Source organism: Pangasianodon hypophthalmus, chromosome 15 (assembly GCF_027358585.1).
Source record: "Pangasianodon hypophthalmus isolate fPanHyp1 chromosome 15, fPanHyp1.pri, whole genome shotgun sequence".
Taxonomy (NCBI): domain Eukaryota; kingdom Metazoa; phylum Chordata; class Actinopteri; order Siluriformes; family Pangasiidae; genus Pangasianodon; species Pangasianodon hypophthalmus.
Genome location: NC_069724.1, coordinates 10,448,745 through 10,461,746, shown reverse-complemented (window position 1 = coordinate 10,461,746; position 13,002 = coordinate 10,448,745). Strand labels below are relative to the sequence as shown.

Here is a 13,002-nt window from a genome sequence, read left to right as displayed (position 1 = left end):
ATTTATTTTCTCTTCTTTGCAGGTTTCCCTGATTTTCCAGGGAGTGTTCAGTGATGGAGGTGCTACAGTGCGATGGCTGTGATTTCCGCGCAGAGTCCTGCGATGAGCTCAAGGCTCACATTCAGGACGTCCACACCGTTTTCCTGCAGCCTACAGATGTTGGGAATGAATCACCTCAAAGGTCAAGGTCTGATTCCTTAAACTCCTTCAGCCACACGGAGGAGGACGATGAGGACATCACAAATAATGAATGTGAATTTCCACACAAGGAAACAGGTACAGCCGCACCCCATGCACCTCAGGATTGTGTGTTTTATTTATTTATTTATTTTTTTTTTACACCTGATGTGTCGTGTGTAAGTGTGGTGAAAGCATGAAGCCTGAAGGATCCTGTACATCATTTATCATAAGGATTCGACCAAAGTAAAATTATGAAAACATGGAGAAGCCTCTCAGCTTCCTCCGCCTTCTCCAATTTTGTTATCATCTTCACTTTCTCCACCTCCACTTTTTTTTTACTTTCTTTACCTTTTCCACTTTTTCTACCTTCTCCACTTTTTTTTACTTGCTTCACCTTTTCAACTTTTTCCACCTTCTCCAATTTCTCCACATTATCTACTTTCTTCAACTTCTTTATTTTCTGCACTGTCTCTACCTTCTCCAATTTCTCCACCTACTCCACTTTTTCTACCTTCTCCAATTTCTCTACCTTATGTACTTTCCACACCTTCTCCACCTTCTTTACTTTCTCCACCTGCTCCACTTTCTCTGCCTTCTCCAATTTCTCCACCTTATCTAATGGCTTCTACACTTTTTTACTTTCTCCACCTTTTCCACTTTTCTTATTTTCTCCCTTCTCCACCTTCTCCAGCTTCTTCTTCCAAATCCTCTCATTGTTGTCCACCTTCTCCACTTTTCCACTTTGTTTACTTTCTCCACCGTCTACACCTTCTTTACTTCCTCACCTTTTCCACTTTTTTCTACCTTCTCCAGTTTTTCCTCCTCCACCACTTCCTCTACCTTCTCCAATTTCTCCACATTATCTACTTTCTTCACTCCTCCACTTTCTTTATTTTCTCCACCTTCTCCACCTTTTTTACTTTCTCCACCTTATCTAATGTCTCCAGCTTCTACACTTTTTTTACTTTCTCCACCTTCTCCGCTTTATTTTCTCCCTTCTCCATCATCACTACTTTTTCTGCTATCTCCACTTTCTTCTTCCAAATCCTTTCCATGTTGTCCACTGTCTCCACTTTTGCAGTTTTCTTCACCTTCTCCACTTTTTCCACTTTCTTCACCATCTCCACTTTCTTTACTTTCTTCACCTTCTGCAATTTTTTTTTACTTTCTCCACCTTCTCCACCATCTGTACTTTCTCTATCTTCTACATCTTTTCCTTTCTTCTTCTCCTTCACCTTTTCCACTTTCTCTAGCTTCTCCAACTTCTCCACCTTCTCCATTTTCTCTACCTTCTTCAATTTGTCCATCTTCTCCACTATCTTTACTTTCTTCATCGTCTGCCTTTTCTTTACTTCCTCCATCTTCTCCACCTCCTGTACTTTCTCCTTCTCTATTTTTATTGGTCTTGGCCTGTGTATCTGACTATAAATCTTCTCCTCTTTTCTTTGTCTGGTGACAAAAGTAATTATATCAGTTGTTGATTAATGGGACGATTATTTTTGAATCTGAAATTAGTAACAAACACAAATGAACACAGATAAAGTGGCATCTGTCAAAGTGTAAATAAAATGAAATCTTGACACCTAAAAAATAGAAAAGGACAGATTAAAAGTGAAGTTCTCAGAAATGTCTCTGGCTTTTGGCTCAGTTCCATTCTCCTGGTTCTGGTGTTACGGGAACATTGGAACTCATGCTGTTTAAGTCGCAGCATTAAATAGAGCCAGCATGATGTGTTAGATTTTAGGTGATAATGAGGCATTAACTTAAATTATGCAATGTAAACAGCACCCATTTTAATAAATATTACATTTCCTGTATGGAGCAGAACACAGGTCTCCACAGCAGCATGATGGCACACCAGCAGGGTGTGTGTCCCACACCTTAGTTTCTGAGGAACTCCCTGTCTGGTCACATTTGTGGATGTGGTTGTAACTGTGAGCAATTGACTGCAAAAAAGCTTTGGTGTTCTGAGCGTTAAACCCAGTGGTATTGATGAAAATCCAGTTGGAAAAAATGTTCATACCGTATGAAGACTCACTGACATATACCTCTTGATCTGATTCAAATTGTATAACTGTCAATGAGTTACTGCAATTTTATGCAGAGATTATGTTGTCAAGTTTAAATCATTTATTTATTTCAAGTAAACACACCATTATAATGACAATTTTTTGAAACTCAGTCGTTTCATAATAATCACCTGAAAGCAAGCAATCCAAACATAAAGTAAGACAAATAAGACTAGATGTTCCATTAGGACAAATGTAATGGCACCTTATAAAAGGAATAAAATGAAGAAAAGCTAGTGTGTGTCTGTGATAGCTGACACGCTACAATGGCTGAGCAGTATTACTGGAAAATTTAGCATGCACTCATTTAGGAGACACTCTTTCGTATTTAGTCGTCATTTTGTCCTTTTCAGCTCTTCGTGAGCTTTTCCTTTTATGGAGTTTTGTGGGTATCACTAAACAGCTGTGCCGTGAACACACTTGGTCATTTATGACTGATTTATCATTTATCAACTTATGCATATGAGTGCAAAGAAAATTTGTGTTACTGAAACTTTAACATTCAAACATTTAACATTTAAAACTTTAACAAACTTCAACCTGCCAGAATTTTTTTTGTTCTGTTTGACCTAGATAAACAGCCATGTGGGTTTTTGTTATGCCATTTTTTTATTGACATTATTGTCTGCTAAACCATGTCCACCTCCCCACGAATTCCAAATTCCCTAAATTTTCTATGTTCTATCTCTGGCCCTGATCACACTACTGTTTTTATCTAAGCACACACTGCACACAACTCCAGCCTGAAGTCTGGTTCAACACTACTGTTTCTCAGAATTAATGAATCACCCTGGACATCTTTCCACAGCATTAGTCAGGCTCATGTGTGCATCAGTTCGTGAATCAAGTCGATCCACACGTCGTTGAAATGAAAATACCTTATGTTAACATCTGCACATTCATTGTATCATGTGTGCAGTTGGTCTGTTTAACCACAGTGTTAGGAAATCTAGGTATCTGGGTGACATATGGAATATATACAGCTCACTTTGTGCAGGTCAGTGTTGAAGAAGATATCTTTTGGTTCCCCCTTTTGGTCAGAATCTGAAGTGTTACAAGTAAAGTGTGATTCTTTAAGGTTGCCATGAGGATGATAACGTTTGGAAATAAAAATCAGTTCGTTATCCAGGCCTTATTGCCCAATAAAGAAATAAACACATGCTCTGTCCTAATTCCGCCATTTGCTATGTCTTCTAACAGTGTTGACATCTTTCACGCATTCTTTCATTAGTACACATTTGCTTACACTTTCATGTCTTAAAAAAATTCAACGTAGCCTCATTTTCCACATGAATGACAACATAATTTGAGTATTTCCACTTGATTTTTATGTTCATTGAAACAGATTTTAGATAATGAGAGAACAACATTTAAACAACATTTAAATAATTTGCTGGTTTGGGATTTGAAGTGTGTGTATGCATGGTTTAAAGACAGCATGAAAATTGTGTGTATGCAGTGTTTACACAAACGGCCCCAGGTCATTTGCCACATATGAAATCAGCGCTCGCTTTTAATCAATTTGTTGTTAATGTTTGTTGTAATATTTTTCATGCTTATATTACTGTTATGCAATGTAGTAAATTGTAAAATAGATCTCATTTGTCATAATGGGTCATTTTATAGATTCCAGATGAAAGGACTCATAGCCTTTTCTGCTTTAAGGCCATATGCAAATAAACAGCTTGCAAAAAAATAAGAGCTTTTCCTATGTTTATGTTTCAGGCCTCAACTCCTTCACCAGAGATTCGGGGCCCTTCTCCAGTTCAAACCAAACGATTTATAATCAGTCAGCCGACAAGACAACAAACCCATTTTTTCAGTGCAAATTTTGTGTGCGCTACTTCAGATCAAAATCCCTCCTCAATGAGCATGCTAAGAAGGTCCATGGCATTGAAGGAGGAGCTTATTCAAATGACCATTCAAATTCACTCGACACCTCCAAGTCAAGCTTCAACGTTACAGCACATCATAGCGTAGAAAAGCTGTACTCCTGTCAGTATTGTACATATAAATCTCCTCGCAGAGCGAGAATCCTGAAGCATCAGAGTATGCACCACAAAGATCATTTTCTGGCCCATTCAGATTCTCCTGTTGAAGCTGAAGCTGAAACAGAGGTTCTGGACATGGACTCAGATGCCATGTCTTCGGAAGAACAATGTGAGGAATCACAGGATCTTACTGAACGTAACGTTTTGGAATCCATGATCAAAGCCCGGTCCAGAGGTGGCTTCAGCTGTGAGTGGTGTGGCTTCCAGACCTCACAAAGACAACAGTTATGTGATCACATGATGAAGAAGCATCGAAACATGGTTAAGATTATGGTATCACTGCAAAAGCCCAAAGCAGATAGAAGTGCAGGATCTTCCAAATCAAATTCTCCTTCATCACCAAGAAGCACTCCAACGTCCAACTTGATGTCGACTGATCTAAGTGGCAATGAAGGCTCCACAGCATCTGTGAAAGGCAGTGCCTCAGTGAAGTCCCTATCAGGGCTGTCACATTTTCAGTATTCCCAGATTGCAGGAAAGATTCCCAACAGCACAGGATCTTCCATACTGTCAGAGAGGTCGACTTTTGCCATGTCAGACAAGTCACACTCAAGGGTAGATCTGGATACCAGTGTGCTGAACGATTCACAGAGCAGCTCTGATGATGAACTCTGTGACGTCGATGATCCTGTTTACAACGACTCGTTGTGCACTGAGGATTCTGCTAAGTTGCTTCTGTCAGAGGAGGATAATAAACTGCTGGAGATGGAAGGAATTTCAATTGGAAGGCATCTGAATATGTTCCAGTGCCCATTCTGCTCTTTTTTGGCTAAACATCATAGCAGTATCTCTCACCATATAGAAAACATACACTTAACCAGCCAAACCACCTTGTACAAGTGTGATGAGTGTACATTTCTTTGTACGAGTTCAGTAAAACTTGCCACACATAAGCAATGCCACAGTGGCTCCTCTTCTGAATGGGACATCATGGACCTAACCAATGAAAGCCAAGATGGCCAAATTGAAGATTCAGTCAATGGAGGAAATGGCAGCTCTACCATGAATGGCCAGAAATCCATCGATGTAGAAGAAGAAAATTCTCATCATTGTTCACTCTGTAATTTTTCCACAATGACACTGAAAGGTTTACGTGTCCACCAGCAACATAAGCACTCATACTGTGATGGGATGCAACCCACAAGTCAAGACGATTCATTAAATGAGCAGCAGGATTCTGAATTGGAATCATATGGCACATTGAACTTTGTGCAAAAAACTCAAACGTCAATCCTTGGATTTTCCTCCAGAAAGCACCTTATTGGAAAGACAGCCAGGAAATCCATAAATGACTTGCCTCTGGATCTGTCCCCAGTCAAGAAACGGACAAGAATTGATGAAATTGCAAACAACCTTCAAAGTAAAATCAGTCAGAGTCAGCAGCAAGAGGACGTTATTAATCTCGATGATATGGAGGATGAGGAAGAGGAAAGTGAAAATCACATCGATGAGAAGAAAGAGAAAGAGAACTCTGAGATTCAAAGTCGACGCTTCACCTATAATACACAGCATTTGTACATCAGGAAACCTGGTTTTGTTCAAACAGAGCGTGGTGTCGGCAAAAGGAAGCGTAGCTTGCAGTCCAAGTTAACATCAAGAAACATTCCTATCCCAGTCACTGTCTCTGATGATGAGGACAGTTTTGGTGCAGAGTCTAAAGATATCCAAGATCAAAGCAGTCGAGACAGCAGAGAGACGTATCAAGAGAGCACCGAGTACACAGAGGAACCTGGTAACCTTTTCTACTGTAAACACTGTGAGTACCAAAACAAGTCTGCTCGCAGTGTTAGCACCCATTACCAGCGTATGCATCCCTATATTAAATTTAGCTTTAAATACATTCTTGATCCAGAGGATCAGAGTGCTGTCTTCCGTTGCCTAGAGTGTTTCATAGAATACAACAACTTCAGTGACTTACACCAGCACTACATGGATCACCATCCAGAAGCTAGCAATGTTCTCAACTTTAACCAACCAGATTTGGTGTACACATGTCGCTTCTGTTCATACACCAGCCCAAATGTGAGAAGTCTGATGCCTCATTACCAAAGAATGCACCCCTCAGTGAAAATCAACAACGCCATGATCTTCTCAAGCTACGTAGTCGATCAGCCTCAGAAAGGAACTACAGAGTCACAGACACTGAGAGAAATCTTGAATTCGGGGCCCAAGAGCTTCACCAACTCTGCCTCAAGGTCTTCTTCCAGTCCTGCCCTTAAAAACCCGATCAAAACACCTGACACAAATATGGACTCTGAAGCCTTTAGAGAAATTGTCGATGGTAACGTTGTGGTGTACAACTGTGACTTGTGCTCATTTGCAAGCCCCAATATGCACTCTGTATTGGTTCACTATCAGAAAAAGCATCCTGAACAGAAGGCATCATACTTTCGCATACAGAAGACCATGCGGGTCATATCAGTAGATCGAGCGCAATCATCAACCAACTCCACATTTACCCTGTCAAGTACTCCAAAGCCCTCAAATGCTGTTATGCCCTTGACTCTGGATGACGAGCTTTACTACTGCAAACACTGTGTTTACAACAACCGATCTGTGGTGGGCGTTCTTGTTCATTACCAAAAGCGCCATCCAGAAATTAAGGTGACTGCTAAATACATAAAGCATGCACCTCCTACACTTGGGTTGATGAAGCTCATGGATGAGTTGCAGATTGCACCTCCTAAACAGTTTCTGAAACAGTTAAGCACCAATGCATCTGATGGATCCAATCATTTGCATCCAAAAGGAACTGCAGACAAGGGGGAGGGTGAGATGTTGTTTTTTTGCCAGCACTGCGACTACGGGAACCGCACTGTGAAAGGAGTGTTGATCCATTACCAGAAGAAGCACAGAGATGTAAAGGCAAATGCAGATTTGGTTCGAAGACATACCGCTGTGGTTCGCAGTCAAAGGGAAAGGGCTCAGATGATCCAAACAGGAAGTTCTACATCCACTGCAACCTCAGCCACTGATGCAGAGAAATCCAGAGCACTTAGATCTTTAAAGTGCAGACACTGTGCCTACACATCTCCCTATGTGTATGCCTTGAAGAAGCATCTTAAGAAGGATCATCCCACTGTGAAGGCCACAGCTATGACCATCTTGCGCTGGGCTTATCAAGATGGGATCTTGGAGGCTGGTTATCACTGTGAATGGTGTATTTATTCCCATGCTGAGCCCAGTGGGCTGCTCATGCATTACCAAAGACGACACCCAGAGCACAACGTTGATTATGCTTATATGGCCAGCAAGTTGTGGGCTGGTCCTGATACGTCCACCTCCAAGCAAGTGGGCAACTCTGAGATAAAGCACTACCAATGCAGAGATTGTGCCTTTGAGGCTTGTTCTGTTTGGGACATCACCAACCATTACCAAGCTGTTCATCCGTGGGCTATCAAAGATGACGAGTCTGTTCTCATTGACATTATTAAAGGAAATCATACATCAGATAAGCTTATGGCTGCAGTGGGAAAGGGAAATGTCTCAACATCCAGCCCATTCAGTAGTCACCAGTCTGATGAAGGCACTGTGGAGATTAGCAGGTCGGCACCTGAACATCATCCCCACCTTTCCTTCTCCACCAGCTCCTCTTTATCAAACAATCCCTACCAGTGCACTGTGTGTCTGTCTGAGTACAATAGCCTTCATGGACTTCTGACTCACTATGGCAAGAAACACCCAGGTATGAAAGTGAAGGCTGCAGACTTTGCACAGGAAGCAGACATCAATCCTAGTTCAGTTTACAAGTGCAGGCACTGTCCGTATGTAAACTCACGCATCCATGGGGTTCTTACACATTACCAGAAACGGCATCCGCTGGTCAAAGTAACAGCTGAAGACTTTGCTGATGACATTGAGGAGGTCAAAGATTTGGTGCCAGATGGAGATGAAAGATCAAAAAACCAGAGGCAGGGATACGGTGCCTACAGATGCAAGATGTGCCCTTATACTCATGGAACACTTGAGAAACTGAAGATTCATTATGAGAAATATCACAACCAGTCTGTTTCGGATATATTTACGCCAACGCATATGCAATCCTTGGTTAGAAAAGAGGACACTGTCGCTGAATGCAGTGCTAGCAGTATAACTGAAGCATCTGACAGATGTGAGTTTGACCTTGCCCTCTCAGAATTTGCAAAGGGAGAGAAACATACCGTGTTCAGATGTCAGCTCTGCAAATACTTCTGCTCAACCAGGAAGGGTATCGCTCGGCACTACCGCATCAAGCACAACAACGTACGAGCTCAGCCTGAAGGCAAGAACAATGTCTTTAAATGTGCCCTCTGCTCCTACACCAACCCCATCCGGAAAGGTCTGGCTGCTCACTATCAGAAACGGCATGACATCGATGCTTACTACACACACTGTCTCGCCGCTTCCAAGACCTTGGGTGAGAAACCAAACAAAGTGACTGTACCTCTGGCTTCTGAAGAAGATAAGTCAGCAATGAGTGAGGAGCTGAGGCAAGCAGTTGACCGAAGGAAGTGCTCATTGTGCTCTTTCCAAGCATTCAGCAGGAAAAGCATCATCTCACACTATGTCAAGCGCCACCCGGGGGTTTTTCCAAAAAAGCAATCCTCCAGCAAACTTGGTCGTTACTTTACTGTGATTTATCCCAAGGAACCAGAGACACCAGCCGTTATAGAGGATGTAGAACTGGTGGAAGTAAAATCAGAGAATGATGGGGAAAACATGGAGAACAACCTAGAATGGCCACAATTCAAGTGCATGAAATGCTCTAAGCTGACCTTTGATACCACAGACCTTCTCGTCTCACATTATAATGATTACCACAGTAATGAGCTCAAGCGGGACTTTGTCACCATACAGAGCCCAGTAGAGGAAGGCGCAGAGCTCTACCAATGTGCTCACTGTGAAATCAAGTTCCTCACTCTTCCTGAACTTAGCATCCACCTTACGAAGCACAACGAGAAGTTTGAGAAAAGGACAGTGCTTCATGAACGGAGGAAGCTGCTCCAGATCAGGCGTAAATCCACAGAGACACTGGAGACACAACCAGAAAATAAGGTGAGCTGTAATGAATGTTTTTGTTTTATTTATCATTGTGAATGTTTAAGCTTTATGCTAAAACTGACCAAACCAATTCCTCGTCACTTGTTTCACAGATGGATGGCTCAACTGAAAAAGCTCCTATTGGCTATCGATGCAACTTTTGTGTTGAGATTCACCCGACACTTAGAGCTATTTGCAACCATCTGAGGAAGCATGTTCAGTACGGCGAAGTCAAAGAAGGACATGTGGAGGTAAAAATGAGAAACTATTCATGTTTTACTTCCTTGCAACTGAATTTTATTTTTAGATAACTTTCTCTATAAGCTACCATTATATGTTTGTTGATATGGTTACATCTTGCAGGCTTTATTTTGTGATCAGTCATAAGTTTGATTTATTGAAATAGATGAAAATACAATGAAATATAAATATAACATTTAATTACTGTAGCTAAAATAAAAATATCATGAATGCAATTATGTAAATATGAAAACTATATGTAAATCTGTTTCCTCTGACAGCAAGGAGTGGTGGAAACTTCTGATGGTATCGCCAACGGCAGTATGGAGGATGCGGTCACTACAGACAATATTACCACTGAGACAGGGAATGACGTGTTGGTCACCATGGCGACAGACATCACAGAGAGAGTTCCGGAACACCAATGCGATATGTGCGATCGAGTTTTCATGTCCATGCAGGGACTCCGATCTCATGAACGAAGCCATTCAGCCACAGCGATGATCAACAGAGACGACAAGTACAGTTGCCAGTATTGTCAGTTCCAGTCAGCATTCAGGCACAAGTACGAAGCAATATACACTTTATACTTGATTTATCATGCCAGGAGTTAGTATGGAACCAACTTTTGTTCATCTGCATCTGTATCATTTTTTTCCCCTTCAGTCTGGACCGACACGTTCAGTCTCATCACGGACATCATAAACCATTCCGCTGTAAACTCTGTCCCTTTAAATCAGCCTACCTGAGCCGACTGAAGAGTCACCTGCACAAATCACATGCAGGTACACACACACACACACACACACACACACACAGCTGCTGAAATCACATGCAGGTACACATACCTGCACAAATCACACACAGATACACACGCACACATAGACATAAACACTTCTGTAAAAATCTGATGCTGCACAAATCATGTGTAGGCACACACACACACACACACACCGGCACAATTCCCATGCAGACAGACACAAACACACTGACACAAATCACACACAGGCACATACATACGCATGCACCTGCACAAATCCAGTGCAGGTGTACACACACACCTGTGCAAATCACACACAGGTACACACATACACAAACACATACACACCTGCACAATTGTTTTTTGTTTATCTGTGATGTATTTCTAGGTGTTAATTGTTGTTGTAGTTGTTCTTGTAGTCTTTGTTGTTGATTATCTTGTTTGGATTTTGATATTGTTGCTTGTTTGTTTGCTTCAGGTGAGAACACGTATAAGTGCATCTCATGTCCATTCTCGACTATGACCATCAGTCAGCTGAAGGATCACTCACTGCAAGAACACGGAGAAACTCTCACACTGCCCCGACTGAGAGCCCGAGCTGCCTTGCGCAGCACACACACACTCACACACAACAGTGCACAACACACACCTAGCGACGCCACCACCAACGGTACGTACCTGCACTGTACTCATGTCAAAGGTCACGCGTTTAGACCAATAATAATTGGTATAGACATGCATGCATAGACATGCATTATCCTCACACAGCTGATAGGGGGTGTGAAGTGTGTTGTAGCAGGAAAACACAATAAATCATTTACATTTTCAGTATGATACTCGACACCCAAGATTAAACTGCTACTCATCCTGATAAACTATGTCAGTAGATTGGACGGTAAATATCAAATCTATACTAATCCAGCATTTCAAGCTGCTATCAGATCAGTATTCCACCCTCGCTATCACAATGGTGCATCCCTGAAGAAACATTAACACACACTCTTCAACACAATTGCCATCAATTTCATCTAGTCTCTGTAATTTTAATTAAGACTCTATAGTTTTGAGTACATGCGCTCTCTGTGTGTGTTTCTCTCAATCTGTTGCTCCATCTCTCTCCCTCTGTCTCTCTCTCTTCCTCTCAGACACTGTGGCATATTTGGAGCCGCCGGATGTTCAGCAGCAGTTGAGTCATTACCAGTTGGCATCTCGTAATCAGGCCCCACCCACTCTCTTGTCGGGTTCTCCTGGCCCATCCCCATCGTCAGGGGCAGAGACGTTGGGTGCAGCTCTGTCCCGTCCTGACTCCACCCTAACCTGTGAATTCTGTGAGTTCAGCTCAGGTTATATGCAGAGTCTGAGGAGACATTACCGAGACCGCCACGGAGGAAAGAAACTCTTCAAGTGCAAAGACTGTTCCTTCTTCACCTGCTACAAGTAACTACATCATCATAACCATAATAGTCAGCATAACCACTGTGTGTTTGTTTTGGTGTTTGTTTTTGGTTTTGGTGTATTTCTTGGTATTTGTCTTCATTTAGGTGTTTATTTTTTATTTGCTTTGATGTTTATTTCAGTGTTTTCATTGTGATTGTTTTTGTTTGATTTGTTTTGGTGTCTGTTTTGATGTTTAGTTATTTGGGTTTGCTTGAGTTTTTGCATTTGGTGTTTTGTTTGATATTCAATTCGGTATTTTGTTTTTTCCTTTGGCATTTATTTCATGGTTGTTTGGTGTTTATTTGCTGTTGTTTTGGTGTTCATTTGAGTTTGTTTTAGTATTTTGGAGTTTTGCGTGCTGTTTGTTTTGGTATTTATTTGGTGTTTATCTTGCAGGTCCACCTTCACCCTGCATGTGGAGGCCGGACACAGTCCCCCCTCTGATGATGGACTGAGAGAACTGCGTTGTCCTTTCTGTCTCTATCACACCAAGTCCAAGAGTCACATGATCGACCATGTCCTCCTTCACCGAGGTATGGACACAGCGTCCACTATACCACCATTCATTACACCACCTTTCTCTATACCACCATCCACTACACATCTGTCCACTGCACCACCATCCACTACACCATCATCCACTACACCACCTTCCTCTATACCACCATCCACTACACATCTGTCCACTGCACTACAGTCCTCTTTACTACCATCCACTGCACATCTGTTCACTACACAACTGTCCTCTATACCACTGTACACTACACACCTGTCCACTACACCACCGTCCTCTATACCACCGTACACTACACATCTGTCCACTACACCACTGACGACTTCACCACCGTCCTCTATACAACAGTCCACTGCACATCTGTCCATTACACCACTGTCTTCTATAGCACTGTCCACTACATACCTATCCACGACACATCTAACCACTACACCACTGTCCTCTATACCACCATACACTACATCACCATCCATTACACTACCAACCACTGCACATCTGTCCACTACACCACCGTCCATTACACCACCGTATGTTACACGTCTGTCCACTACACCATTGTCCACTGCAACACCATCCTCTATACCACCATCCACTACACATCTGTCCACTACACCACCATCTGTTATACCTCCGTCCTCTATACCACCATCCACTACACCACTGTCATCTTTACCACCATCCACTGCACATCTGTCTACTACACCACTGTCCGTTCATTATACATCTGTCCAC

The 13,002-nt window shown here is 42.1% G+C and overlaps 1 protein-coding gene across 4 annotated transcripts in view; it reads left to right on the top strand.

Annotated features, from left to right (window-relative positions):
* Nucleotides 1–13,002, top strand: part of znf462 (zinc finger protein 462) — a 43,702-nt gene that overhangs the window by 24,853 nt on the left and 5,847 nt on the right. For all 4 annotated transcript variants that reach the window (XM_026940943.3, XM_053240424.1, XM_026940944.3 and 1 more), the window contains exons 2-9: nucleotides 23–276; nucleotides 3,975–9,334; nucleotides 9,433–9,570; nucleotides 9,841–10,124; nucleotides 10,226–10,344; nucleotides 10,798–10,989; nucleotides 11,465–11,756; nucleotides 12,153–12,289. In XM_026940943.3, the coding sequence (XP_026796744.2) occupies nucleotides 54–276; nucleotides 3,975–9,334; nucleotides 9,433–9,570; nucleotides 9,841–10,124; nucleotides 10,226–10,344; nucleotides 10,798–10,989; nucleotides 11,465–11,756; nucleotides 12,153–12,289 (6,745 nt within the window). In that variant the 5' untranslated portion in view covers nucleotides 23–53. The remainder of the gene's footprint in view (nucleotides 1–22; nucleotides 277–3,974; nucleotides 9,335–9,432; nucleotides 9,571–9,840; nucleotides 10,125–10,225; nucleotides 10,345–10,797; nucleotides 10,990–11,464; nucleotides 11,757–12,152; nucleotides 12,290–13,002) is intronic.